The sequence below is a fragment of the Chlamydomonas reinhardtii genome, chromosome 10 (genome assembly GCF_000002595.2).
Source record: "Chlamydomonas reinhardtii strain CC-503 cw92 mt+ chromosome 10, whole genome shotgun sequence".
NCBI classification, from domain to species: Eukaryota; Viridiplantae; Chlorophyta; class Chlorophyceae; order Chlamydomonadales; family Chlamydomonadaceae; genus Chlamydomonas; species Chlamydomonas reinhardtii.
In genome coordinates this window covers 3,416,556-3,444,095 of record NC_057013.1, presented here as the reverse complement: position 1 = coordinate 3,444,095, position 27,540 = coordinate 3,416,556, and the positions used below count along the sequence as shown (strand labels likewise).

General features: G+C 67.3%; 4 protein-coding genes across 4 annotated transcripts; 2 read left to right on the top strand and 2 right to left on the bottom strand.

The window, feature by feature from the left end:
- Positions 1–103: 103 nt before the first annotated feature.
- CHLRE_10g444650v5 (uncharacterized protein) lies at positions 104–9,789 on the top strand. The gene is made up of 9 exons (XM_043066851.1): positions 104–1,963; positions 2,100–2,147; positions 2,319–2,411; positions 2,622–3,749; positions 3,899–4,064; positions 4,305–4,635; positions 4,865–5,424; positions 5,595–7,601; positions 7,852–9,789. Exons 1-9 carry the CDS (start codon positions 327–329, stop codon positions 9,505–9,507), a joined length of 7,626 nt encoding a protein of 2,541 aa, XP_042920248.1. The 5' UTR covers positions 104–326; the 3' UTR covers positions 9,508–9,789.
- A 760-nt stretch (positions 9,790–10,549) lies between these two features.
- On the bottom strand, positions 10,550–17,913 carry CHLRE_10g444600v5 (uncharacterized protein). Its single transcript, XM_043066850.1, has 5 exons — positions 17,554–17,913; positions 17,351–17,402; positions 16,818–16,952; positions 16,130–16,529; positions 10,550–15,985 (listed from the first exon to the last, which is right to left on the bottom strand). The coding sequence occupies exons 1-5, from the start codon at positions 17,676–17,678 to the stop codon at positions 11,487–11,489; spliced, it is 5,211 nt and encodes a 1,736-aa protein (XP_042920247.1). The 5' UTR covers positions 17,679–17,913; the 3' UTR covers positions 10,550–11,486.
- A 135-nt stretch (positions 17,914–18,048) lies between these two features.
- On the bottom strand, positions 18,049–25,093 carry CHLRE_10g444550v5 (uncharacterized protein). Its single transcript, XM_043066849.1, has 16 exons — positions 24,820–25,093; positions 24,273–24,427; positions 23,884–24,042; positions 23,445–23,552; positions 23,177–23,238; positions 22,782–22,930; positions 22,361–22,500; positions 21,823–22,003; positions 21,395–21,580; positions 21,102–21,168; positions 20,601–20,771; positions 20,188–20,277; positions 19,982–20,054; positions 19,552–19,692; positions 19,220–19,355; positions 18,049–18,958 (listed from the first exon to the last, which is right to left on the bottom strand). Exons 1-16 carry the CDS (start codon positions 24,899–24,901, stop codon positions 18,546–18,548), a joined length of 2,313 nt encoding a protein of 770 aa, XP_042920246.1. The 5' UTR covers positions 24,902–25,093; the 3' UTR covers positions 18,049–18,545.
- A 116-nt stretch (positions 25,094–25,209) lies between these two features.
- CHLRE_10g444500v5 (uncharacterized protein) lies at positions 25,210–27,519 on the top strand. Its single transcript, XM_001690272.2, has 6 exons — positions 25,210–25,280; positions 25,418–25,484; positions 25,629–25,690; positions 25,916–26,063; positions 26,262–26,312; positions 26,691–27,519. The coding sequence occupies exons 1-6, from the start codon at positions 25,240–25,242 to the stop codon at positions 26,766–26,768; spliced, it is 447 nt and encodes a 148-aa protein (XP_001690324.1). The 5' UTR covers positions 25,210–25,239; the 3' UTR covers positions 26,769–27,519.
- Positions 27,520–27,540: the final 21 nt, after the last annotated feature.

Below are 27,540 nucleotides of genomic sequence, written 5' to 3'. Positions count from 1 at the left end.
CCGCCCCATGCAGCGCTGACAGCCGACAATTGACGTTGGGGGATTTCCCACCTCAGTATCATATATAGCATACGCACACGAACATGCTAGACCTGAGAGCTTATCTCTTGTGCTGGGCGCACAGCATTTGAGAATTTGGCGCGCCAAAGTCGACACAAGCATTCTTTCCTGTTTCATTCAATTTAACATCGTTTCTCTCGTTTATTTGCACTGCAACTTACTAGAGCGTTGAAACCCTGAACATTGTGGCGTCGGCGTCCATGGCGTTCACAGCGATTTCATGTGATTGCCAGCGGCGGTAGAAGCATGATGAGTGCATAGGAGATATGCAGGAGCCGGACGGACATGGCCGCATCGGGCACGCGAGTGCGCCCGCCGGCGATGGCGCGGCTGGCGACACCGTGGCTGGTGCACAGCGCGCGCGCCCGCCGGCCAAGCATGTGCGCTTTGCCGATGCGCCTCTGGCGCATGTCGGGCCTGCATCAGCACCTGTCCTGGGGCTGCCTCTGCCAACTGCCCAACCTCCAGCCGGCTCGTTGGGCAGCGGCAGCGGGGGCGGCGGGGCCGGGGGCGGCGGCGGGGGTGGCCCGGGCTTGGCCCGGGCTGGCGGGCTGGCTAGCCTGCTGGCGGGTGTCACGGCGGGCATACGCCAGCGTCAGCAACACGGGGAGATGCCTGCGGTCACTGCTGGTGCTGCTGGCGTCCACGGCACGGCCTTGCGTGTAGGCGGCGGGCCTCCTGCGCCTCCACGCTCGGGGCGAGGGGCGCCCGCGCCGCTGCCGGCCTTGGGCGCCCTGCCTGGTGCCTTCACCACACTGCGCGCCATCGCCCGTGGCCGCAGTGGCCCCGGAAGCGACGGCGACGGCGACGACAGCGGTGAGGGCAGCTCTGGCGGTGATGAGGGCACAGGCTGGGACTCGGGCGCGGGGCTGCCTGAAGACAGCGGCAGCGGCGGTGAGAGCGACGACGACGACGGGGCGCCGCCGGATGACAGCGACGACGAGAGCGACAGCGACAGCGAGGGCGGGGTGGCTGGCGAGGAAGGTGACCATGATGATGATCTGATGGTGCCACTCAACCAGGAGGGCGCGCTAGCCAGCTCTGCATCCGGCTCCGAGTCAGAGCCCGGCTCGGGCTCTGGATCAGGCTCGGGGTCAGACTCGGAAAGCAGCTCAGGGTCTGGCTCGGATTCCGGCACCGGATCAGATGACGCGCTGCTGGGTGACGAGGCGGAGGAGGCTGTGGAGGAGCAGCAGGGCGAGGAGCAGGAGGAGGGTGAGGAGCAGGAGGAGGGTGAGGTGGCAGACGCGGCGGCAGATGAGGGTCTGGAGGCGGCGGCAGACACAGCAATAGTCGCCGCAGAGGCCGGTGGCGGGCAGGCCGGGCCCTCTCGCGGCAGCGGCGGCGGAGCCGCCGCCGGTGGGCCCTCTTCCCTCCTCAACACCACTCAGGCTCTGGCGGATGGGTGGTGGCGGAACGGCGGCAGCCTTCGCAGCCAGCCCGGCGCCGAGGGCGGCGGCGGCACAGCCGGCGGCGAAGCCGCCGCCGCCGCCGCCGCTGCCGCGCTGGCGGCTGCTGGCGGTGGTGCCTACCTGGAGGGCGCCCGTGGCAAGTCGCGGTACGGTCTGAAGAAGAAGCGGGCGCCCAACGCCTTCAGCATCAACAAGCGCATGTGCTCCTTTGAGAACCCCTTCGCCGACCCGCCGCCGCCGGGGCTGGGCACCGGCAGTGGCACAGCCGGCAGCGGCGGCCGCAACATCCAGGGGGCTGGCGGCGGCAGCAGCGGCCTGGCAGTGAAGTACAATGCCCTGACGTACACGAGTCTGGCGCTGGGGCTGCCGCTGCCGCCCAGCCACATGCCCAGCCGCCTGTTCCTGCGGCCGGGGGAGGGCTCGGCGGCGGACCTGCCCTTCCGCGAGTACGGCGCCGCGCGGCTGACGGCGGCGGAGCAATGGGACGCCAGGTGGGGTCCGCAGGGGGGGGGAGTCGGGGTGTACGGCAACGCGCGACCGGGGTTTGAGCTGTGAGAAAGATGCTTGTTAATGCAATATGGGTGGTACGCGCGACCTGGTGCGTGGCTGCTGCTGTGTGTACTGCAGGTTTGGGGCGATGTCGTGTCTCAACGCTCTCGAGGACGACCAGCTCAGGTACGGACAGCTGGGCATGTGCGGGTGAGGAGGTCGCGTGGGGATTGGAGGCACGGGAACGTACAGGTTGTAGCGTGGGAGCAGGATGGATCGCAGGATGGATCGCAGGATGCGATTGTGCGTGAGCTCATGTGGTGTCGCTCAACCGCCTATCCCTGTTTGGCTTTGCAGGTACGGGCGCCTGGCCCGGCGGCGCCCGGACGGCCCGCTGGCTGTGTGGACGGAGCTGGACGACGAGGAGGACAGCAGCCTGAGGACCTGCAGGTGGGGGGCAGGTGGGGGCCGGGGGGCTTGTGGTGGCGGTGGTGGTGGCGGTGGTGGGGGGGGGGCTCGTGGTGGAGATCGGTGGCCATGGGCCCAGGGCGAGGTGCAGTGCGTCAGAAACCGCGCGTAGCTGTGTGACACTGGTCGGCCAGCTGGCGAGGGCATCCCATACCAGCACTGCACACACCGGACCGCGGCCCGCTTCCACAGGGCCCTGAGCGCCGGTGCACCGCTGCGCCCGCGCCACCCCGCACTGCATCTGCAGCCGCAGCCGGGCGCACGTGCTGTGCCGCCCGGTCCTGTTGGCGCCGGTGCCGGCAGCGGCAGCCGCCGCTCAGGCCCCGGAGCTGCGGTGTGTGTGGGCGGCTGGCACTGGCCTCTGGGGCCACTGCCCGCCCCATGGCGCAGCTCCAGTGCGGGCAGTCAGGGCCAGGGCCAGGGCCAGAGGCAGGGGCATGAACAGGGGCAGGACCAGGCGCAGGCACAGGACGGAAGCGAGGAGACCAAGGAGCGGGGACAACTGCGGGAAGGCGGCCCGGCCAAGGCCACTGGCTCAGCTACTGCCGCAGCGGACGCGGCCGGAGCCATTGGAGCGGATGATGGGGCACTTGCGGCCATGCAGGCCGCTGCACGGATGGGGTTCAAGGTCCGAAGGATTCAAGCCAGCAGCGCGGGGGCCGCGGTGGGGTCGGCATCGGGGGCAGGTGCTGGGCAAGCAGCAGCGGCAGCAGCAGCAGCAGGAGGGTTGGCATCTGGGACGCACCCCGCAGCAGCACCAGCAGCGGCCATGGTCTCAGCGGAGGCGGCCCGGGCTCACACCGCACGGCGGTGTGGCTGGCGGCGGCCAGATGGCAGCGCCGCCGGCCCCGCAGGACCGGGGCAGGTGGCTGCGGAGGCGCCGCAAGAGGCTCAGCTGCCGGCACACGTGCGCGAGACACTAGCTCAACTGCGGCGGGCGGCCGATGACGCCGCGGCCGCAGGTAACACCGCTGTCGCCTCGGAGCTGTCCCGTACTGCTGACGCCGCCGCCGCAGACGCCCTCGCGGCCGCCGCGGCGGTGGATGTCGCCGCGGCAGCAGCGGCCGGTGTGCCCCCGCAGCCTGCGGGGCCGGGGGCGCGTAAGGCCACCCGCCTGCCTGCGGGCCGCGCCAACAAGCCCCTGGGCCGTGTTGACGCCGCCGCCTACGCCGCTGTCATGTCGGGCGGGCAGGCGGAGTACGAGCTGGCCGAGGTGGACGAGCAGCTGGCGGTGCCGGACCCCGCCTGGGACGGCGACGTGGGGCCGGGCGATGACGTGGCGCTGAGGCACGCGGCGGAGGCGTACGGCGGCGAGCAGTGGTGAGAGGGGGGCAGGCACAGGGGGCAGGGGGGCTTTGTCCGGCCTGAACTGCTGCTGCTCTATGTTGCCTTACTCTGTGTGAGATCGGTGCCTTGTGTATCTCATCGACAATCCTGCCTGCCTGTCAATCCTGCCTGCGTGCCTGCAGCTGGACGCTGGTGCGCACCACCACTAAGTACTACGGCCCCGCGCCGGCACCACCAGTGCCAGCACCTGCGCCAGCAGCACCAGCGCCAGCCGCTGCGGGCGCTCAGGGCGTAGGTGCAGGAACCGCCACAGGGCCCGCGCTGCCCTGCTGCCTGGAGCTGGTACAGGTGAGCGCCGGAGGCCCCTGCTGATGATGAAACCCCAACCCCGCCACACTAATATGCGTACGGCAGCTAGGCGGCATGAAGACGCCCTCGTCTTTACATCGATGCCTCCCTGGGTGCTTATCGCCCATTACCTACATGTTCGGTTGCGTACCCACGCACTTGCACAATCAAACGCGCGCGCACTGCACAGCATTCCTCACCGAGCCGACCATGCAGCGCACCGCCTTGCACCGCACACAGGACGTGCTGCGCTGCGCCCACCCGGGCTGCCCCGCCACACGGCTGGTGTACCGGCCCGGGCCCGCACTCCACCTGCCCCGGGGCCTGAGCGCCGCGGACCTGGCGGCCGCGGGGCTGCGGCTGTGGGTGGTGACGCCCGCCGGCCGGCGCGGCGAGCACTGCCACCCGCCGATGCAGCCACCGCCGCGGCAACAGGATGCAAGTGTTCGTGATGCAGCTAGTGCTGCTGCTGCTGCTACTACTGTTGATGCTGGTGCTACAGCTGCTACTGCCACTGCTCCTGCTGTCTTGTTGTCGCCGCTGCACGCCCTGGTGCCGCCGGACCTAGACGGTGAGAGGGGCGGGGGCAGGCCTGTTTGTGTTGTATGCTTGGCGGTGGCTTGTAGGGAGCATCAGGTGTTCAACGGCCTCTCAGCACCTCCCAGCAGGCATATCCCCCGACCGCGGCAACCCCCGCTCCCTCGCTTCTTCGCATGTACACCGCCTTACCGCGCCGTGTCGCTTGCAGATGCTAGGCAAAACGTTACACTTACTCCCCGCCTGACCTTCCCTTTCCACAGTTCACACTCCTCTGTCGCGTTCACTCCTGCTGCCGCTGTTCCCGGCCGCACCTGGAGGCCCTAACACTGCACACCCAGGCGCGAGCTGCCCCGCCTCCGCCACCCAGCCATCTCCGCACCAGCCACTTCCGCAGCAGGCACATCCTCGCCAGGGGCCACAGCCGCAGCCGCTGCTGGCGGCTGCGGGCCAGCGGGCCCTGGCGGCGCTGTGGCTGGTGGAGCCGGGGCCCGCGCCCCGCTGGAGCTGCCGCGCCAGGCGCTGGGTGCGAGAGGCGGAGCCGGCAGTGGGGCAGCCGGAGCATGCGGCGTCAGAAGACCAGTCGGCGCAGCAGCAACCACCGCGCAGGCCGTGGCGGCTTGGCGGCTGCTGTGCGGCGGTGAATGAGGCGGTGTTTCCGGCTGCTCCCGCCCTGGAGTATCTGCACGGCGGTGAAGCTAGCAGTGGTGGCGGGTGTTGGGCATGCGGGGCGCCGCGGCCGGACGGCCCCACGGGCCTGCTGCGGCAGCTGGTGGCGGCGGCAGTGGCCCGGCACGGTGCCGCACACGTCACAGCGCTGCAGGTGGGGCGGGCGGGCGGGCGGCAACAAGAGGCACCCGTCACGGAGTGTGCGTGCGCCCGTGGGCTGCATGCGTGGCTGACCCGTTTTACCATCTTGGCAGGTAACAGGGGCCGCTATGCAATCACTCCTCCTGCCATCGCCACATACAACTGCCACTGCCACTTCCGCAGGTTTACGAGTACGTGCGGCGCGAGAGCGGCGCGGCAGCTGCTGAGGAGGAGGTCGCCGGGGCGATGGAGCTGCCCGGCGGCGCTGCCCCCTCAGCGCCTCTGCACCCCGCCAGCGGTGCAGCTCCCGCCTCCACCTGCCGCTTCGGCCCACCTGCCTGCACGCTTGCCGAGGTGGCTGCGGACGCCTACGTGGTGCTCATGCAGGCGGCCGCGGCGGCGCTGCTGGCACACCAGCTGCCGCCGCCGCCGCCCCCACCGCCTATTGCAGCCTCGGTCGAGTGGCAGCAGCAGTCCCAGCAGTCCCAGCAAGCGCAAGCCAGCGCTGCGGTGAATGGAGCAGCCGGGGGTGGAGGCGGGCCGCCAGGTGTCCGGGCGGCGGCAGGGGACTCGCGCGATGAGCTGGTGGTGCAGGGCGGCGCCGGCTTCGCGGAGGGCGAGCGGGCCTGGCTGCTGGCGGGACATGCAGTCGGCGCCACAGGCGCAGGTGGAGCCACGGAGGCCGCTGAAGCGGCCGCGCTGTCACGGCCGCAGGGGCGTGCAGAGGCGCCGCAAGGCGACACGTGGCACATGCCTCTGGCGGTGAGGCAGCTGCAGCGGGCCGCGGCGTCAGCGGCGAGGGAGGCAGGGGCCGGCGTGCCCAAGGCCGCAGCAGCAGCGGCTGCAGGCGGCGGCGGTGAGCCGGCTGCAGCAGAGCCGCCGTCGGCAGCGGCGGCCGTGGCAGCTCTGATGGCGGAGCAGAAGGTGCGGCCGATGACGGCGGCGGCGGAGGTAGCGGCGCGGTCGTTGCTGCCGCCGCCGCCGGAAGAGGTGGCGGCGCAGGAGGCGGCGGAGGCTGAGGCGGCGCGGGGCGCGGACGTGAGGGCGGCGGCGGCGGAGGGCGCCAGCCACCTAGCGCTGGGGCTCATGCGCAGTCTGGAGTGGCCGCTCCGGGTCAGGCTCAAGATGACGCAGCCGCCACCAGCCGGAGGCGCCCACGACGCCCCTGCCGCCAAACCTGCTGCCGCTGCGGCTGCGGCTGCGGCTGAAGCTTCAAACGGGGCGCCCAAGAATCCGCCACTCGCCGCCGACGCGGGCTGGCGGCGCATGTCGTTCTCCATTGCGTCGCGCCTGCTGACGGCGCCCGCCTCCGCCGCCCGCCTGCCGGACTGCAGCGCGGGACTGCGGTCGCTCACAGCACGCCTTCCTGGCGAGCCCGAGCCGGCGTGGCGGAAGCGTTCTGGCCGCATCACCTCTTTGTATAACGACATCTACAATTACGTCATCAGCAGGCAGATGATAAAACGATTCACGGACGCGGCGCAGCGCGACCCGGCTGTGAAGCACCGCATCAAGACCATCTGCCGACTGGCGGCGCTGGCGGCGGCGCGGACCGAGCTGGCCAAGCCGGTGGGCTCCGGCGAGTGGGCGATGGGGCTGCAGCTGCCCGGCGTCATTTCGGTGGAGGCGGCGGTTTCGCAGGCCTGGATCACACCGGGTGCCGTTGCGGCGGGTGCGGCAGCGGCGGGCGGCGCTGCGGCCGGGCAAGGGACCGGCGGGGCCGGTGCCAACGGAGGACCCGGTGCGGTCGCCGGTGATGAGGCCAGGACGCAGCAGCAGCGGTCGCGGTCGCGGCCGGTGGACACGCTGCAAGTGCTGGCGGCGGCACTGGGTCGCAGCTGCCCCGGTGTGGCGGCTCGCGTGCAGCCGCTCTGGGGCGGCGCTGGTGTTGGTGCGGATGGCAGTGTAGGCGGAGGCAGCGGCCCGCAGCAGCGGGCGACTGAGGGAGCCGGCGAGGACATGGAGGTGGATGTGGAGGCGCCCTCGGGCGCCGGCGGGTCGGCTGCGGGGGGCCGCGAGCAGCAGCTGGGTTCGCAGGAAAGCTCCCAGCAGCCGCAGCAGCCGCAGCGGCCGGGTCGTGGCCGGGGCTTGTCGTGGCGCGGGCGGGCGGAGCTGCGGCCGCCGCTGGAGCTGTGTGGGCCCGGGGTGGTGCTGCTCGATGACGAGGATGCAGCGCTGGCAGCGGCGGGGGTGAGTGTTACGGGGCTGTGTGGGCTGTGTGGGCGGCTATGGGGGCTGGGGCTGGCGGCGGGTGCGTGTCCGGCAATGCCCGGAACTTTCGCCTATGGCGCGGCACTGGGCTGCTGCTTGCGGTGTACGAACTTGCTTGAGGGTGAGCTTGTGACTTGATGGCGTGTGCGCCGTGGCACGAGCACATGAACACTTGCATGGATCATTCCCTTGCCGCCTGATCCCTGCCGTGTCCTCTTGTTCCCCGCAGTCGCACGCGCTGGGGGTGCCCTACCTCGTCTCTTCACACGCTAAGCGACGCCGCCTGGATCCAGGGCTGTTGCTGCCGCTGCCCGGCGTGCGCGCCGCCCGCACCGCCGGCGCGGACGCAAGACCGCCACCGCAGCTGCCAGGTGGCAGAGGGGCTGGCAAGGCGGCGGGTGCAGGCGCCGGGGGCGCGGCAACCAACTGTGCAGAAACAGTGACGGATGACGCAGGGAGCGAAGACGACTGGGGTGGTGTGCGGGTGCCGGGCAGTCGCGCCTGGCTGCTGCACCACCTGCGGCGGGAGCTGCACCCCGCGGAGGCGGAGGGCTTCAGTGGGCCGGCCTGGCTGGGGCAGCATGCGGGCGAGCAGGTGACGGTGCTGCCGCCCGGCGCTGTCGGCGCTGCGGCGCCGCGGCCCGAGCCAGGGCCAGGGACGGGCGCAGGGGTGATGCTGGCAGCGGCGCCACTGGCCGCAGCTGGTGGTGGCGACGTCACCTGGCTGCCGCGCGCCGCCGAGGTCTTGGCAGTGAACAGCGGCAGCGGCACCGCCGACGCAGGCGCTATCGCCACCTCGACGGAGCACGGCCCCGGCTTTGACCTGCTCAGCCCCGCCCTTGCAAGCCGTGTGCTGAGCAGTGCTCGGCCAGGCCTGTCGGCGTCACAAGTAGCAGCCGGCACGGCGGCAGGCGCGGCTGTGGCGTGCGTGGGCGCGCAGCGGGTTCGGCCGCTGCCGCACCGCCGGCCCTTGGCCCGCAGCACCATCGCCGCGGTCGTGCAGTGCTGCGCCGCCAGGGCGGCGCGCATGCAGGCGGCTGCATCGTCGGCAGCGCCAGCAGGGACGGCAGATGGGCAGGGGCCTGCGCTGCCGCCCTGGGCTCCAGTGGGGCTGCCTATGGGCGACCCTTGGGCGCGTGAGGAGGGCTGGAGGCGGCGCGAGGCGGCGGCGGCGACGCTGCTGCGGCAACGGCTCGGCGCGTTGGCGGCGGTCACCGGGACCGCTGCGGGTACAACAGAGCCCGACACGGGCCTTGCGACCGGCAGGAGCGTGGCGGCAGCCGGCACACGTGGCACCATGTGGCGGCCCTGGTGCCGGCCTCCCCAGCCTGCAGCTGCAGTAGAGGAGGGAGGGGCGGCGCAGCACGACAGGGAGGAGGAGGGGCAGCACACGCCGCCGCATCCTGCTGCAGCCCTGCCCCATGCGGACGCATACCCAGCTGCGGCGGAGCCTACGGCCGCGGCTGCGGCTGCGGTTGCCTCGGCCGCCGGATGGCAGAACCTTGCACCCGCCAGCAATGCCGCGGCACAGCCTGCGCGCACGGCAACGCTGGATGCGGTGTTGGAGGCGGTGGGGCCGCAGCTGCCGCCACAGGTGCTGATGCTGTTTGAGCTAGCTCGGGCCAATGGGATGCAGCCGGAGCTTGTGGCGGCGGCGGCGCGGCGGTACGTGGGCATCACGGAGCTGGCGCCGCCGCCGTCAGCAGCGTCGGTGGCCGAGGTACAGGTAGCTTCTTCGCAGGATGGAGGCTATGATGAGGAAGATCAGGAGTTGGAGCAGGTGGAGGCACAGGGGCCCGGGAGGAGTAGCAGTAGCAGCGAGAGCGAGGAGAGCAGCAGCGAGAGTGGCAGCCAGAGTAGCCGTGAGGGCAATGAGAGCAGTTAGGTTAGTGGGGGTGAGGACGTTTGAATGCAGAGAAGAGCGACCAGATAGTGTAACTCGGCACGACGAACCTGCACAACGCATCTCACTTTGGGTTGGCCGGGCACGCTTGGACAGAGTCATGCCACAGGCGTGTATAAGGCGAGTGCACATTGACGAAAGGTGCGTGGTACATATGAAGGGTTACATATGACTCCCAGCTACTGGTCACCCCCTGGATTGGACCAGACCCTACCGTCTCCGAACGTGAAAGTCCAGTGTCTAGTCCTAACCTGCCAGTTCATCCCACCGAAGGGTGATCAGTGGCAGCCCGTACCTGACCACTACTTTAGTCCCCTCTTACGAGGATTGTCCGCCCTCGACCAATGTTACTCAGCAGGTTGGCAAGATGCCGGGTGGAACGTAGGGGTGGCTGGAACGTCAACGAGGGGGGCTGTGCGCGTTATCTGGTACGTTGCAGACAGCAGAGACATTCAGTTCAGGTGGGTGGGAAGGGACAGTTCGTGCCGGATGCCAGCTCAGCGCTGCCGCTAACTCCTTGCCAAAACGTCTCCGCGTTGCCGCATGTGTGGGATCCGACTGAGCCGCCAAGCTGCCGTCACGATGCATCCAGTACCACGCCCCAGCGGGCGGCGGCGGCTGGCGGCTGTGAGGGATCGCCACTGTCACCCCATCCAGTGACGCACACCGGCCGGGATGGCAGCTGCATGCCGTGTCTGACACGTGGCTGCTAGCTGGCGGGGAGCGTGCCAGCGTGGTCTTCTGGACTCTGGAGCAGCTTGCTTGCATGGGCCCAGGTTCACGCACAAGCTGCAGGGCGCAGGCTACCGCCACTGCGGCGGTGCGCCCCCCCCCCCGGCGGCAGCTGCTGCACGCAGTACCCTGAGGCACATGTCGTGCGGAACTGCGATAGACTGCCACACGCACGTGATCGCTTGTGGAGCACAAACGCTGGCTGTGCTGCCATGCTTGGCAAGCTGTGGAGTGTGGACGTAATATTCTTAACGCTGGCTGTGCTGCCATGCTTGGCAAGCTGTGGAGTGTGGACGTAATGTTCTTACAGCACGCATTTGAAACTGCCAGCGCAGCCTACAAACCACTACCGTACGCGGGTCCAATACACAACCCCATGCGGGCGTGCGGTGCCCTGAAGAGGTCTGTGCCGCTGGTGGCCCTCGTAGGCTCATACCCATGCCCATGCTCGTCGCCGTATGTGTATCCATCAGTGCCCGCTGCCCACCGGCCAACATCCGAAGTGCTCCGTAGCAGGAACAGCAGCAGCAACAGCAAGAGGAGCGCTGCCAAGATGACGAGATGCGCCGCACCTGTCCGCACCTCGGCACACACCACAAGCTCGGACCCCTCCATCGTAACAACAGGCAATCTGCGTACACACTGGGATAAGCGGATCCAAGCAAGTTGTCCCCGGTAGTAACGTCCCAAGCAGACACAGGGCTCCTGCAATTCATGAGCCTGTGTACTGAACTCAAGGTCAGAGCCAACGTTTATGCATCCTCCTGCCCACAGCCCTGCAAAGTACTTCAGACAAGTTGCTTCGCAAAGCTTCCACACAAATCAACTGCCTTACTCGCATATCGGCGGTACAAGCCTTAGCCTCACACACAGGAACAACGAAGAGGGGTCTGCATGTGTGGGACGCGGGGGCCAACGACACTACATCACCGCTAGACCGGGACAGAGTATCAATAAATGAATGATGCGCATAAGCCCCGAGCTCCTTTGTCGTACTGAGTCGCTATGCCGTGTGCCTCCCATACATCACCATGCGGCCTTCAGTTCTCAAAATCACTCTGAGCTCACAGTGGTCACAACCCTTCCATGCCCCGGCACAAGTCAAGTCTACAAAGGCACCGGACGGTCTCTCAATGACACCAGCTGAACTCACAGCAAGCAAGCCTGAGCACCAGGGGTTCGAGCCAATCCAGCCCTCCGCGTCTCTAGGGAGTCAGCCTGCTTCACGCTCAGTATTCACGCCGTGTGGTTGCGCCGGAGCGCACAGACCCAGACCGCGGCACCCCGCTCCACCTGGGCAACGACTGCAGCTCGACCCCATCCCCAACGGCCCCTTCTGCCTCCTTGTTCGAACCCTCTGCGTCACCAACAGCGTACGCCCCCAACGGGCCAGGCCCCTGGCTCGCGAGGCTGCTGGCGCTGCCGCCGCCTTCCGCCTCCGGCGCCGCGCCCGAAATGCTCAGCGGCGACGGTCCCAGTACCCGCTGCAAGGACGGCATCCTTGCCAGCGGCTGCGGCAAAGACGGCGGCACCTCGCCCGAGCTTGACGCGGGCGATGATGAGGGATAGCCAGCCGCTGCTGCCACAGGCGCCGCCTCCCCGGGCAGGGAGTTCGAGGGGCTGTTCACAGACAGCCGCAGCAGCGCACGGCCAGAGAAGCCCCGCGACAAACTGCTACTGCCGCTGGCGGTGGTGCTACTGGCAGCAGCACCGCCGGTGCCCAAACTGCTGGTGCTGGCGGCGGCGGTGCTCGCGCCGCTGACGCTACGGCTGCCCGGTGACCAGTAGCCGCTGCCGCTGCCGCCGCGCGGCGAAGCAGGACCTTGTGGCGGCGCCGGGACCATCAGCGCAGATGGCGGCCGCGCCAACCGGTGCTGCCCAGGCACATCAGCGTCAGCTGCTGCAGCCACGGCGGCGGTAGCTGTAGCCACCTGCTCGGCTGCGGCTGCAGCCGCAGCGGCTGCAGGTGCCGTGAGGGCGGCAGCAGCCATGGGCGAGATGGCGGCGACAGCCGAGGCGCCGGTGGCAGCGCCGGACGTGCCGAGTGACGGCCTCGGCGACGCGGGCTGCGGGTTGCGTGGCGAGGCGGGTGGGCGTGGTGAGCTGGTGGCGCCGCAGGTAGACTCGGAGCGATCGTGTGTGGACGGCCGCGGTGGTGACGCCGCGGCCGGCACCTCTACCACCAGTCTTGCGAGGTGGCTGCCGGCGCCTGAAGCGCGCGGGCTAGACACCACTGTTTCCTGCGCCCACGGCTGCGGCTGTGGCTGCGGCGGCTGGGGTGCAAAGGCAGCCGCAGCTGCCGCGGCGGCGGTAGCGTTGTGCGCCGGCGGCTGTGCTGCCGGCCCACTGGCTTCATCTGTGGGGGCCGGCACGGCGCCGCCGAACACCACGGAGCTGGCTTCCTCCGACGGCTGCACCGTCGCGGCAGATGACGAATTGTATGACAGGTCGGGTGCCAGCAGCGCGCGCGACTCACCGCGCGGCGGCTGCGGCCGCCCGGCGCCGCCCTCACTGCCGCCAGGGGCGGCCGTAGCGGCTCCGCCGCCGCTTCCCGCGCCGCCACTGCTGCGCATGGACAGGTTACCGGCACTGCGTTGGGCCATGAGGGTGCCACCCCAGCTGTGGCGCTTGACGCGCTCCTGCAGCCGCAGCCTCGACGCCGCCGACGTCAGCGAAGACTCCGCCGCCAGCGCCGTTTCTGCCTCGTGCGCCTCCACCGCCGCCGCGCCGTCCACCCCAGCCACCTCAGGCGCTGCCGCTGCCATGTCAGCCCGTATGACGGGCTGCGGGAGGGGCTCCGCCGCCGGTTCGACCGGCCCGGCATCGCCGCCGTCGGACGAGCGGCGGAGGGATGGCTGCGACGCCATTGGCGGCGATGACGCCGCCGCACCCGCCGCCTCGCCACTGCCTCCCCGGCGATAGCCAGATGTGCCCGGCAGCTGCATGGTCATGCGCTGCTGCTCCCCCAGCAGCCGGTGCAGCACGCCCGGGCTGCCACCACCGCCGCCGCCCGTGCCGACCAGCGGCGACGCCGCTGCCGTGGCCACTCCCGTCAGCGGCAGCGCCTGTCCACTGGCGCTGGAGTCCGTACCCACCACGGGGGTCAGGGCGCCGGGCTTGGCCGCGGGGCCGCCGCCGCCGCCCAGCAGGCTGCCGAAGACGTGCATGCTCTGGCTGCGCAGTGTGGTGTGCGGCGACGGCCTCGGCGGCAGTGCCCCTAGCAGCAGCGGTGAGGCGGGCGGCAGCGGCGAGGCAGCGCTTCGGATGCCGCCCGGTTCCGACCGGCGCTTGACGCCGGCGCCGGCGCCATCATCCTCGCTGCCCGCCTCCTCGTCCTCATGGATGATGCCCATGGTGGCGCCGCTGGCGCTGGCGGCACCGCCTGCGGCAGCGCCTGCGGCAGCGCCTGCGGCAGCGCCTGCGGCAGCGCCTGCGGCGGCGGCAGCACCTGCGGCGGCGCCGCTGACGCCGCCCGCCATGGCACGGAGCAGCGCTGTCGAGGACCCGACCGGACTGGGCCGGTCTTGCGACAGCTGCGTTTGCGGCGACGCGGGCGCGGGCGAGGCGGCCACGGCCGCCGCCAGGCTGCTGCGCAGGCTGTTAGAGGCGCTGGGGCGCAGTCGACCGGCGTCAGAGCCGCTGCCGGTGCCGCTGTGTGCGGTGGCGTTCAACGACGTCGACTCCGAGCCGCCCTCACCAGATGACGGCCAGGAGTTGTGGTGGTGGTGCTGCAGCTGCGCCGCGGCCTGCACCTTGAGCCGCCGCGTCACAACGGAGCCCGACACAGCTGGCGCCGTCGCCGCTGCCGCCGCGCTTGTGGCCGCCGCCGTGACCACCACCTGGCTGCGGCTGGTCGCGAGCGCCGGCACCATGCCCAGGGGCTTGGCTGCCGCCGCCGTATCCGTCGCCACCTCCGCCACCCGAGAGAAGGAGCCCGGCGTCACCTGCGTGCCCACGCCCGCCACCTGCCTCCAGCGCGCCGCCGCCACCACCGCGCCGGCGGCGGCCCGGAAGCGGTGCAGCGCTGCGTCGTGCGCTGCTGCGGCAGCGCCAACCCCGCCGCCGCCACTGCCTCTACAACCGCTGCTGTCACGCTCCTCCTCCTCCTCCGCGGTCGCCGCCTCGTCATACTGAACGACGTTCCCATCACAGCCGTCGTGCGGCGTCAGGGGCTCTCCGTCCAGACCCTCCCCGTATGGAGCCAACAGCTCTGAGCCATCCGCCTCCACCACGGCCCCCGACGTAGTAGCCACCCGCGCAGGGACGCGCCCCATTAGGCTACCCGGCGGCGCGCTGAGCGCCTCGGACGTCGAGTGGCGGCGCGTGCGGGCCTGCACGCCCGCAAACACGCTGCCGTAGCCACCGCCCCCATACCCACCGCCCCCGCCGCCTGCTGCTGCGAAGCTCGGTGATGCGCCGGAGCCGCTGGCCGCCGTGGGCCTGTACATGGGCGAGCTCTCGCTGTGCTGGCTGAAACGTGGCATGCGCGGCCCTCCCCCGAGCTGCGGGCTGGGACCCGCCGTCCCCTGCCCATGCCCCTGCTGGCCCTGCGCTGCCGCCAGCCGCGGCGCCTGCACCACCTCCACCACCTCGACCAGCTGCGCCGCATTGGCAAGCGCGCGCAGGTCCAGTTTGTCGGCCCCCGTGGTTAGCGCGTGGCTTGGCAGTGCGTAGGTGGTGTGCACACGCTCCACGCCCGCCACGAACCCAGCCGCCGCGGCTGCTGCCGCCGCCGCAGTGGTGAGCGCGGCGGAGCCCGTGGGCGGCAGCAGCGGCGGCGACGGCTCCGGGGCGGCGGCACTGCCGCTGTAGCCGCCGCTGGCGGAGCGGGAGCCGCCCGCGGCGGCGGCCGCCGCCGCCGCGGTGGCGGTGCTGGCGCCGCGGAGCGGCCCTGGCCGACCGGCAGTGAAGCTGCTTGCGCCTGGCTGGGCTGTGGGCACCAGTGCCGGGCCCACAGCGCCGACGGCGCCGCCAGGGGCGGTGCTGCTGCCACGCGCGCCTGACGCTTGCGACGCCACCAGCGAGCTAAGGGCAGGGTGCAGCAGCGCCGTGCCAGCGCCAGCACTGCCCGCGACGCCGCCGGACGCTGAGTTAGGGCCGGAGCTCGCTCCCAGCCCCGCCACTGCGGCGGCTGCCGCCGAGTGGCGGCTGCTGCCGACGATGAGCGAGTTCGCGCGGCGGTTCTGTCGTGCCGCTGGGGACGTGGGAGACCCGAACTCGCCATCATCTTCGGACAGGTCGGCTGCCGTAGCGGCAGCAGCTGCAGCAGCGACGCCGGCCTTTGCAGGGAACTGCACAAGCACGATACGCTCGGGCGCAGGATTGGTCGCGGCCTCAGAAGCGGCCCGGGAGCGCGGCCCACCGCTGCCCAGGTGCGGCGCCGCGGCGGCGGCCGCCGCCATCGCTGCCGCTGTAGCCGGCAGCATCCAGGGCCCGCCGGCGGCCTTCGCGGCTCGTGCTGCAGCGGGGGACATTGCCGGCGGCGGCGTCGCGCCTGCCACGTACACCACAGGCGCTGAGCCTGCATTCGTCAATGGCGCTGGACCCGCACCAGATGCCGCGGGTGCGCCGCCGCCGCCGCCGGCCGCCGCCACCGAGGCAGCGGTTGCAACGGGTGGTGGCGGCGGCGGCAGTCCGTACTTGTCTGCCCAGGCGGCCTCCTGCATGTGGCGCTGGTGCTGCTGGTGCTGCCGCAGCTGGCCCCAGTCCTCAGCATGGTCCGTCAGCACTGTCATGGTGAGCGAGGCGCGGAAGGTAGCTCAGCAGGGGGCTTGGCGGTTGTCCACGCAAGAAGCACGTGCATCCCTGCCAAGCGCAACGTCCACCTGCATGCCCCAAACCCAGCATCACACCGTTTCACCATCACACTCACGCTCAAGGCCGGACTCGCTGGTGCCTGCTCCCGCCCCATTCTTCATGTACTGCCGCAGCCGCCGCGCGCCCCGCAGCTCAGCAATGTCCGCACTGAAGGGACTCAGCGGTGCAGGCGCCATGCGCCCGCCGCCACCACCGCCCGCCACAAACGCGCCGCCGAGGTGGCCGCTGGATGACGCAATGGCGGCGCCGCCAGCCGCAAAGTTGATGGGCGCAGGGTTGTTGGAGCCCCAGGCGCGGCGCTCGCCGCCCATGGTGCCGTGCATGTCTGACAGGGACACGCTCCCGCCGCCGCCGCCGCCGCCGGGTGACGGCACGGCCACGCGCGCCGCGCCGTTGAGTCCGGAGCCGCCGGGTCGCGGCTTGACGTAGCCACGGTTCAGGCTCGGGTCCAGGCGCTGGGGTGGGCAAGTGGGTTACCGCACGACATGGTTTCCGTGAGCATCGGCGCCGGATCAGCCAGCGACAAGCAGCAGTGGCCATCAACATGATGTGCACGTGATCTGCACGCATCTGACCTTGCTCCGGCTTTTCGCTGTCAAAGCTCCGGCCTCTCGCTGTCATAAGGTACCCCGCCCACCTTCCCTCTGCTTCCTCCCTTCCTCACCTCCCATTCCGACCTCCCCACTCCTCGAACTATTCCGCATAGTCTTCCTGCTTCAGCAACAGGACCGCAACCCACTCACCGGGTTGTACTCTGATGCCACCAGCGGCTCCCGCGGCGGCACGTGCGGCCGCGTGTCGTGCCAGTCTGGCCGGGGGCCCCGCACATTGAAGTCCGCAGACGCCCGCTCACGGCCAATGGCTTCCATAGCGCGCAGCTGCACAGTGATAAGTGCGGGGGTGTTTCATGACTTGCTTGCTAGCAGGGATAGCAGTGAATGGGGTTGCCCGGCGCGGGCGCTTGTAGGTCCGCAGAGTTAAGCGTTGTGAGTTGTGCGGTTTTGGCCTTAGAGGGCCTAAGTTATCCACTTGCCCAGCAGTCCCCCAAGGCCCCAAGGCGCGTTGAGACCCAAGGCTGTGAAGGCGGCCTCAAGTTCACTGGCATAGGCCGGGAGCAGGGCCCGAAGGCGTGAGAAGGAGCGAGGCGCCTGCCGTTGAGAACCGGCCAACCGGGACTTCAGGGTCACGCCCTTTCCGAGCTCTTGCCCAGACCACATATGTAAACCAGAAGCAGGTTTTATGGCCATTACTGGCCCGTATCGCGCAGGTTGCGCACCTGCGGCTCGATGGACATGGACTTCATCGTCTTCGCCCTTGTAGGACGGTCCCTGTAGAGCCATAAATTTTTATACATTTCATTACATCGGTTGTGCGTGCGCGGCTGCCGCCCTCCAAGGTGCCCACCGCATAATAGAACCCACTTCCTTCAAGGGACACAATTAGAATGAGGTATGCATATTTATTTATGAAACGAATCACCTGCCCAGCGTTGCGCTTCCGTTTGACGCTGCTTCTGTGCGTTGTGTCCCCGATAACGCTGCTGTATGTCCAGTCGACGAGTAGTAATGGCTTTGCGCCGCGTTGCTTTGCGTTGCCGCTGCCATCGTTGGCAGACGTGCTGGGTCCGAACGCAAGTTGCGCGCGGGTTCTCTCAGCGCTTGCAGCGCCCCCCATTTGTTGCCATTACAGTCGATACCTCAATTGTTACCATCATGTTGCGCATACTGGTTTGAGTTGGCCACGTCTTATAAGGACTGCATGCGCACACACCTTCAGAGACAGGAGAGACTCGACCGTGCATCTACAAAATACACTGGTAATAAGGCAAGAGGCATCGGGTAACTCCCTAGTTTGCTGGGGCGCGAACCGCCTCGTCGGCCCAATCCGCACGCCACGGCGTACGCCACGCGCCCACCAGCTCGCCCTTCCCATCGTTGCCCGGTGCATCTCCCCTTAGGTTTGCACGTGACAGCTTCCCCTTTGAAATTACACCAACAGCACGTCAAACCGCGCTGCGCCTGCATACGCGTGCACTGCCGTGGAGGTCTTCGAAAGATGGACGCACATGGCGCCTTGCGGTGGAAGGGCCAACCCCCTATCGCCGTTCAATCTTGCTTACCACCTTGACTCCGAGCCTCATAAAGAATTCAGTATGCACTCCAGACTCTCTCATGCCATGATGGAGCGATGGCGCACTCTTAACATCGCTCTACCCCCTCCGCCGCATCTGGTTTCCAGCTGTCACACGATCACTCTGAACGCCGCGTGACAGCTTTGCAGCCATGAGCCCACGAAATCGCCTTGTAACCGCACAAACGACAACATGTCACCTAGCAACGCTACACTCTCGAATTCATGTCATCTCTCTCGCACTAACGTCCTGCACACGCGCGCGCACGTTTACAGATGCGTAGAACACTCTCTTCCAAACAAATCAGCAGCAGCGACAGGTGCACTTACAGCTACATCTCTCACCACCACGGCAGCAGGCCCTCCGACCCACCCTCCTCCAGGAACTCCCCACTGCTGCTGCTGCCGGCGCTGCTACTGCCGCCTAGGCTGCTGGCGCCCATGACACCGCCCAGGCTGCTGCTGCCAGCCGCCACCGACAGCGCATCCACATCCGTCAGCAGGTACGCCGCGCGCCCCGGCTGTAGCACGGCCGCCAGGGCCGCCGCCTCACGTGCTACTGCGGCCACCACGGGCGCCGCCGCGGCGGCGGCCGCCGCGGCGTCCGCATTGCCGACGGCGGCGCCGGCGCTCAGTGACCCCATGCCCATGCCAAGGGCTGCGGAGGCGCCGGCGGCTGAGGCCAGAGCGTCAGCGGGCGACTGGCCGCGCAGCAGAGACGTCAGCATCAGGGCGCCCGCCATGGCACCACCGCCTGCAATGGGAGTGGAACCCAAACGTGGGTCGATAAGGGAGGGGAAGGTGGTGACGAGCGCACGTGGGGCGTCCACTTGGGTCACAAGCCCATGCGGCAGCTGCGGCCCATACCCAAGACTGCACAAAGCACCGGGCAAGCGTTCGCCACCTCTTCCCTCTATTGCTCATCTTCTCGTTCTCCCCTTTCCCCACTCCCTCACAAGTCACGGGCCCCAATGTCACCGACTCCTCTCCCCCTTTCTCTCTGTCTCCAACTCACCGATCAGCGCGGTGGGCGAGGGCCGCACCTTGCCCAGCTCCACCACTGTGACGGGCTCCTCTGCCGGGATGCCGGCGGCGTGGCGGGCCATCGCAATGGCGCGGTTCACGCCGCCCAGTGCGTCAACCAGCTTCACCTGAGCGGCGTGTGAGGGGGGAGCGGGGACACGGGGTACGAAAAGAGGTGCGTGTGAGTCGAGTGGGATTGAGGTCAGGTGTGGCGAGGGCTGTGCCGAGTGACAACAACCCGACGCGGCTTCTTCTTCACACGCAAGAGCACAGTAGCTTCGCTGCCGGGGCCCCGGCTCTGGGCGGCCAGGCCGCCGAGCGCACCTTGATTGCGGCGTTGCCGGACCACACGCGGCCCTGCGCCACCGCCTGCATGTCCTCCACGTCCATGTCGCGACTGGAGGCCGCCTTGTTGCGGAAGGACTCGTAGGCGTGCTGCGCACTGGCGTCAAAGAGCTCAGCCTCCTGAGGGGGCCAAGAAACGGGGTGGGGAGTGGCGTGTTGAGCAGGTTTGCGGCAGGCACCTGGGGTGGTACGTTGAAGGGACCCAGCCATGGCAGATGTCATGGAAGTCGTCGAGTGGCCATGAAACACGTGTCACGTGCGCGGGTAGGCTGACAGAGAAAGCCATAGTGCCGCGCACACAAGTGCAGACAGGCCGGTAACTACGGCCTGTACACGCACATATACACACATGCACACAGTCCACACACATATACACACACATGCACACACACACACACAATGAACGCACCTCCTTGGAGAAGGACCTGTTGTCGGCCAGCAGCTCGGCGAAGCGGCCCCAGCTGATCAGCTCCTTGTTGTAACTGTGGGATTCGGTCAAGGGTGGAGAGGATGGAATTAGGGAGTTGTGTGGCAAGTATGGATGTGGGCGTGTGGGCGCAGGGTCTGCCAGGCAAGAGATGACAGCCCAGCCCCAGCCAGCACCCAGCACCCTACCCGATCTTGGCGTACAGCTCGGACAGGTTGAACTTGCCCGTCACCACCCCAATGGAGCCAGTGATGGTCAGCGGCTCGGCCACAATGGCACTGTTTGTATGGGCGGCAGGGCAACAGCAGAGGGGCAGGGAGACGCAAAAGAATTGAAACAGCGCCAGGCGTTTGGCACTGATGGCAATAGGCACTCAAGTCGGCAAGGAACTTAGTCCTGTGTACCCTTGCACCCACCCCGAAACCCACCCTGAAACTTCGCACCCTGGGATCGGACAAGACCGCCCAGGACACCGCCTGGTACACCGCCTTCCCCATGGTACCCCTTGAATGAACCTGGTGTTGACTACCCATTCCCCGGTGCCCCCTCCGCCCCCTCTCTCTCTCCCTCTCCCCGCTCCCCCTCGCTCTCCCCCTCTCACCGCGCCGCCATGCCCATGTAGTACCCGCCGCTGGCCGCCACGTCCGCCATGGAGGCGATGACGGGCTTGACGGCGTCCAGCTGCCGGATCTCGCGCCACATCAGGTCGGCAGCCAGCGCGTCGCCGCCCGGGCTGTCCACCCGCAGCACCACAGCAGCCACCGACTTGTCCCTGCGCGGCGTGAGGCGCGGTGGGGATTCCATGCACGATTAGACGAGATGATGTTCGCAGGTCGTTGCAGCAGATCAACGGAGCAGGGTTGAGAAGAGGGAGCAGAAGGCGAAGGGTATGGCATGTGTGTGGGGGAGGGGGCGAGGTCGGGGGCGGGTGAGCGAGTGCTGGTGGGTTCGCAAGCTGCGGTGAAGGCGCGGCCGTGGGCGTGAGGGATAGACTAATAAGCATGTGCGCGCTGCCCCGAACAAGTAGCAGCAGCAGGAGCATCAGCATTAGCAGCAGCAGCATTGGGGCGGCGCATGGACATCCACAGGTGACGCCTCTCACTTGGCCAGGGCGCGGAGCTTGGGGATGACGCCGTCCGGGGTGATGACGGAGCCGGAGCTGGCCTTGCCTGACAGGGAGGGGAGGAGGAGAGGCAGACAGCGGTTTTATTGGGACTCCAACAAGCCCTTAGCCTGCAGGAGCGAGCCTGTTTTGCCTACGTACTCATCTGTCGCGGTAGCATGCAACGGCTGACGCCGATGCCTGAACCCCACCTCCGTCTGGGTCCCTTGACGCCCGGGCTTGACCTGATGAATCCCCTGATACGCTCCCAGCCCGCCCGCCCAGCCACGCACCCACGATGGCGCCGCTGGTCCGCAGCACCACGATGCGCTTCTTGCCGCCCGCGGTGCCCAGGGTGGGGAAGGCGGTGGGGCTGACGGAGCTGTACTTGCGCAGGCCCACACGCCGCAGCGGCTTGGCCAGCTCCTTCTCGCGCTTCTCCTTGTCGCGCTCGCTCTCGCCCTCCACCGGGCGCAGGCCTATAGGAAGCGTGTGTGCGTGGGAGAGTTGCGGGAATCAGTCGCGAATACATATGACAACAGCAGGATCAGGAGGTGCAGGCAGGTTCGTGGTTCTTGTGGATCGATTTGAACTCACAGCACTAGCCAACAGCCACGGCTGTTCCGCCCTATCGCTTGACCCCATACGGTACCGTGCGCACTCGCGCAGCCCTATCCCAGCTCCACAAACGCTCACACCCCTGCAACCCCCAGCCACGCACCCGTGGTCCTCATCTTGAGCTCGTTGATGAGCTGGTCCTCGTACCACAGGTCCGTCAGCCAGCCGCCCGCCTTGAACGCCGCCGTGTCGTACACGCCCGCCTCCACGAACTCCACCACCTCCTGGCGGCTCTTGCCCAGGGCGGTGGACACCTGGCGCAGGAACTCCTCAACCACGTCGGCCTGGGGGTGTGGGGTGTGGGGTGATGTGGGGTTGAGGTGGGTGTGAGATAATAAGGGTCACCAGTGTTGGTGGACCGGAACCCAGCCGTGTCGATACACCTTACACTGATCCTAGCCCTGACCTGGCGCAACGGCACCACGCCTCCCCCGCCCCCGCCCCCGCCCCCGCCCGCCCGCCCGCCCGCCCGCCCGATTCCTTGACTGCTGGGAGCTACTGCGTTGGGCTCGGGCATATAACATCCCCCCCTTCCGCACGCCGCCTCCCCCCGCCTGCTGTCTACTTTGCTGTACCAATCTTTGCAACCCGCCGCCCTTTTCCAAACATCCTTGCAACCCCCTATACACCCAGACACCCACCTGGATGGCCCCCAGCTGCTCGCGCTGCTCCGAGGCCATGGTGCGGCGCAGCAGCTGGTCGCCCGCCGACTTGTAGGCGCCGATGCGCTTCACCTGCGGCTCCACGCCCACCTTGTCCAGCACACCGCGCAGGAAGGTGCCTGGCCCGGGCAGAGCGCGGCGGTGGTCGTGGCGGTAGTGGTGGTTAGTGGTGAGGAGCAGGCCGCATGGAAGTTTTGTGGTACACGCAGGGTACGAGGTTTGTACGTCTTGCCTTCTCATGGTACCAGCCACCGTGTACGCGCCGCAAACCGCCTGCATCAACTCAAGCTCTGGTGATGGTGAATCTGCCATCTGCCCTTCTACAAGCCGCGTCCCCGCTGCCTCCCCCTTAATCCTCCGCCCCACGGGCCCTCCGGGCCAGGGGTACGCCTGCGCTCACCTCCGGTCACGAAGCCGCGCAGGCTGAGGTAAGCCGAGGGCGGCGCATACATCTCGCTGCAGGCGGTGGCTAGGTAGTACTCCTTCTCGCCCGCCTGCTTCATGTAGGCCACACAGTACTTGCCACTGGCGCGGAAGTAGTCGATGTGCCTGTGCGGGCGGGGGCGGGGCCAGCGGGACTTTATGTGTGTGTGTGTGTGTGTGTGTGTGTGTGTGTGTGTGTGTTTGTATCCAAAACCACACCCAAGTCATGTGGGCGGGAACCAGGCAGCGTCAGCTCCTTTGCAAAGTTCGCGGGAGAGCACATGAGGGAGTCCTCTCCCGCGACAACCACTGAGGGGTGGGTGCTGTAAAGTGGGGTGGGGAAGGGCGCAGCCCCAGTCGTCCTTGGCTCACCTCTTGATCTCCTGCACCTTGCCCCAGCCAATGGCCAGCGGCGCAATCTCAATGGCCACACCCTGAATGGCAGGTCGCATGCATCAAGCGCGGAGCGTTCTGTCAGGATCGTACATGAAGCAACTGAGCCTGTCTGTGCACCCCCGGTTGGTCTTCTGCACCTCCGCCTCCTAGCTTACCTCCGCCTCCCAGCTATTTGCTCCCACTCCGCCTCCATCTCACGTCTCCACCCTCTGCCGTCAACCCTCCACCCTCCACACACGCCTACCTGGATGCGCGGGTCCAGCGCCGCCTTCCGCAGCGCCTGGCACAGCGCCGGCAGCGAGGTGCCGCTGTCGAAGAAGGTGCGCTCCTGGTCGCTGATGTCGCCCTCCAGCTGTAGCGGCACACACACAGGCACACATTCTTATCGACAATGCTCTTGTACGCACAGACTGAGAGAAAAGAGGGCAGCAGGGCAGGAGCACGGAGCGCATGCTCAGGGTCAAAGGCTGCAGCCTTACACACTTTACGCAGGGACAGCACAGACGCGCCAACACACACCACAAGGTCGTGAAACCACGCCTATCACGCCTTCCCAGTCCTGGGCTTAGACACAGAGTAACTGTCACCCCAGCCCAACGCCCCCCAGCGCATGCGGATGGCCACTGCGCCCCCCAGAGGTGCGCTCCTCCGCCGCTGCCCCCATGTCCCCCTGCTCCCCCCACCTTGAACGCCAGCACCGAGTCCTTCTTAAAGCGGCGCCAGGGCAGTGCGAAGCCCAGCTTGAAGCCGGTCCAGAACTTGGCGCTGTCGTCAGGCGCCACGTACGGCAGCTCCTCGGCAGACAGCAGCTCGGAGGGGAAGGCGCCGGCGCCGCGGGAGGCCTGGAGGGAAAGGGGGAGGAAGGAGGGAAGGCAGGGTAGGATTAGGGGCAGATTCCAGCTTTGGGCCGCGAATCTTTGTCTATGACAGCATGGTGATACTGTGGTTGCCTGTGGTTTCTGCTGGAGGCAGTCCTGCGTGCGTTGTGTCTGCACTCTGTTGCATGGCAGGAAGGCGTGCGGATAGGAGACATAAGAGACATGGCAAGGAGGCGCGCTAATGAGAGCCTTACCTTCTCGGCGGCGCCGTTGCCATTGCCGTTGCCGTTGGAGGTGTTGGCCGCCTCCGTCGCGGTGGTAGTGGTGACGGTGGAGGTCTCCTGCTCCGCACGGCACAGCAGGCGCGCAGTGCGTGCGGCGCGGCGTGCGGCGCGAGGGCTGCAGAGTGCTGCACATGAAGGCATAAGGGGGAGGTGTTAGGCATGGGCGCTAGGTGGCGTGGAGGGCTGCCGCGTAAGCATGTGAGGGGCACGACTGCACGAGGTCTTGGGGACGGTGCATGGGCTGTCGCAGGGCCCCTGCCAGACGACCTGGGGCAGCTACTAGAAGGCGGTCACAACATAACCAACAACACAAGACTTCCTTTGAAATATTCACAACACCACACGTGTTATGGGAACATGCATATATGCGCAGGAGCCGCACAGGGACTGGAGCGGCAGTAGCCTGGGGCGGGGTCCACTGGTGGCGCGCGCAGGGCCACACGCCACACAACCCCCAAGCGGCTGGGAAAAGTCCGGGTGTCCCTCGCCGAGCCCACAACGCCCTGGACAATCCTACCTGCAGCTGTACGCCATCCTTGCGTGCTGCGACGCTGCGCAAGCTGCGAACGGTGTGCACCGAGCATCTTGAACGAGGACATCTTGGCGCTAACTATGTGCCACGGGGCCCAGCTTCAGGTCTCCTAAACGCCAGTAAAGACAAGGTCACTTGATGGGCTTTGCTTGGGCTCTCTGGTGGACTCGCGGGCAACGAGTGTTGCAATCGTTTGTGCGGTTGGCAGCCGCTTGTTCAAGATCAAGCAATCAACTGATCGAGTATGTAACGTAATGGCAGAGCGAGGCTGGTTTTATTTGAACTCTGCTGGCGTCATTCTCATGCCGGGCGGCATGCGGTGCATGAGTGGCTGCAGGACAACCTATTTGTTATTGTTCGCTTGATACTATTGAACTTTCATCAAGCTGCTTGCCCACTTCAACCATGCTGGCTCGCTCTCTTGCTCGCCCTTCGTCCGCCTTCGGGTTGGTTTTTTTAACGCTCTCTGTGAATGAGCGTATGCTTGATGCTCAAAGCCCACAGTGCTGCGACATCAGGCGCAATGCGTTTGTCTTTGCCTCGGGCAGCTGTCAAAAGGTTTTGGCTACTTGCACTTGCGCAGGCGCGCCGTTGTCGCCCGCCGGCTGCACGTCAGCTGCCCTGCCATGCGCCAGGTGCCTGTCCCCCAGGTGCGCTTGTTCAGGTCCTTGAGGCACGTCATCTTTGTCTAGCACTGCCAGTAGAGTGGGGTGCAGGAACTCTGCGGGTACGTGCCGTGCATACACCGAGTTCACATCCCACCATACAAACTGCCCCACACCCACCGTGGACAGGACGTGATGCCTAAGCAAGCCCAGGAGCTGCTGCAGGAGGATTATAAGTACTTGGACGTGCGGTGAGGGCGCCGGCGGGTGTACGGATGGGGACGGGAGACTGGATAACGTGGCGACAGGAAGCTAATGGCTCAGACAGGTCGCTGGCGGCTGGAGTCTTGAGGGGAGGGAGATCACCGTCAAGGCGATCAGTGGCGCAAGCGCTACAGTGTCATAACCCCCGATCACCCCTGCCCCCTCCCATACCTCACTGTTGGTTGCCACTGCCCGCGGTGCTCCACACGCAGCACCACGGAGGAGTATGCGGGCGGCCATGCACCCGCTGCGGTGAACGTGCCGGTGGTCAACTTCGGGCCGGGCGGCATGGTGCCCAACCCCGGCTTCCTGCAGGCGGTGGAGGCCGCCTTCCCAGACAAGCAGGAGCGGCTGGTGGTGGTGAGTGTGCACCCATGGCCCAGACCCAGGTCGGGTTCAGGGTTGAGGACTGGGGCTTCCGAAGCGGCGGGGATACGGAGCTGCGGGGGTGTGGCGGCTTCGTTGCATAGTCGTTTACAGATTTGGTTCTGCGGGTTTGAGCGCTTATTTATTCTTTGTATCGTGCTAATGCCTGTGCTGCCCCGCCTCAACTGCCAGGGCTGCAAGTCGGGGCGCCGTTCCCTGATGGCCATTGACCTGCTGTCCCAGGTGAGGGCCTGTGTTGGGTTTTGGTCGATTCTGGGTGGCCCAGCTTATCGCGGCTCTTGATAGCGTTCTACATCCACTCTTTGGGGCAGATGCCCGCAACTCCCACGGTCCACCCGCTGTGTGTTCCCCGTGCCTTGCATTCTAGTGTCTTGGCCGAATACCTGCTAATCCTTGACAGGCTGACCATTGTGTTGGATAGCTCACAAAGATCAGTACGCATGCATGATAGGCGAATGTTTGGTTGATTGTGTGCCATCGTGCCTGCCCCTCGACACCAAACTCTTGCTGCACTGCGACGCTGACGTCTGAGTCAGTTGCCTATATCGTGGTTTACTGCCCTGACCCCTTCCCCTGGACACGCACGCTGACGCGCCGCAGGCGGGCTACTGCGAGCTGGTGAACCTGGCAGGCGGCTTCGACCTATGGGCCGGCCAGGGGCTGCCGGTGGTGCGCTAATGGGACCACAGCGTGGAATGGAGATTTCCTCACAGTCTACGTTGGTCAGCGTGGTACGGCGTGAGCAGGATGAGTAAATGGCTGTGCAAGCAAATGGCATGCGGGTTCTCTACAGGTGAGGCCACTGTTAGGGGCCCAGCCGCTTGGAGAGGTGAGGGCTGCCTTGGCTGGGTATGGCTTCAAACTCTCAGAGATTCGGCAAGGCGGTAGTTCCGCGGGGGCATATCGCATACACATCGCACGATGCGGTCGGGTACGTAACTTCATTTGACACCTGAGCTGTGGGCGGCTGGACGCACCAGGTCATTGTGCCTTGTGCGTAAGTTGGTGTGGCCGTGTGGGGCCAGGACGCCAGGTGGGGCACGTAGGCACTATAAACGCTTCACAAGGTGTTAGGACAGTCGGACGGCGGTGGCAAAAGAGTTCCAGTCAAGTTGTCAGTATGTGAACCAGCAGGTCCGCTGCTTACCAGTTGTCAGCCACCGTGTCAACGGTGTCAGGACCAGGGCCTTGGCCAGGGCCAATAGAGCGGAACGGGAAGCTGGCACGGCAGCCAGTGAAGGTGTGAGCGGCGGCGAAGATGATGACAGCGATTTAGCTGTGTTGCGATGTCGGACTTAAAAGCTGCAGGGCCCAGTGAATCGGGCAGGCGGGGCTCCGCGAGGATGGGTCGTGTGGGGCGGCCTCAGGCGGTTACACGGGCCCGGCAGGTCAATGGCACGGTCAACGCACCGCAACATTGCAAGGCACCTCCACCACCACACATGCACAA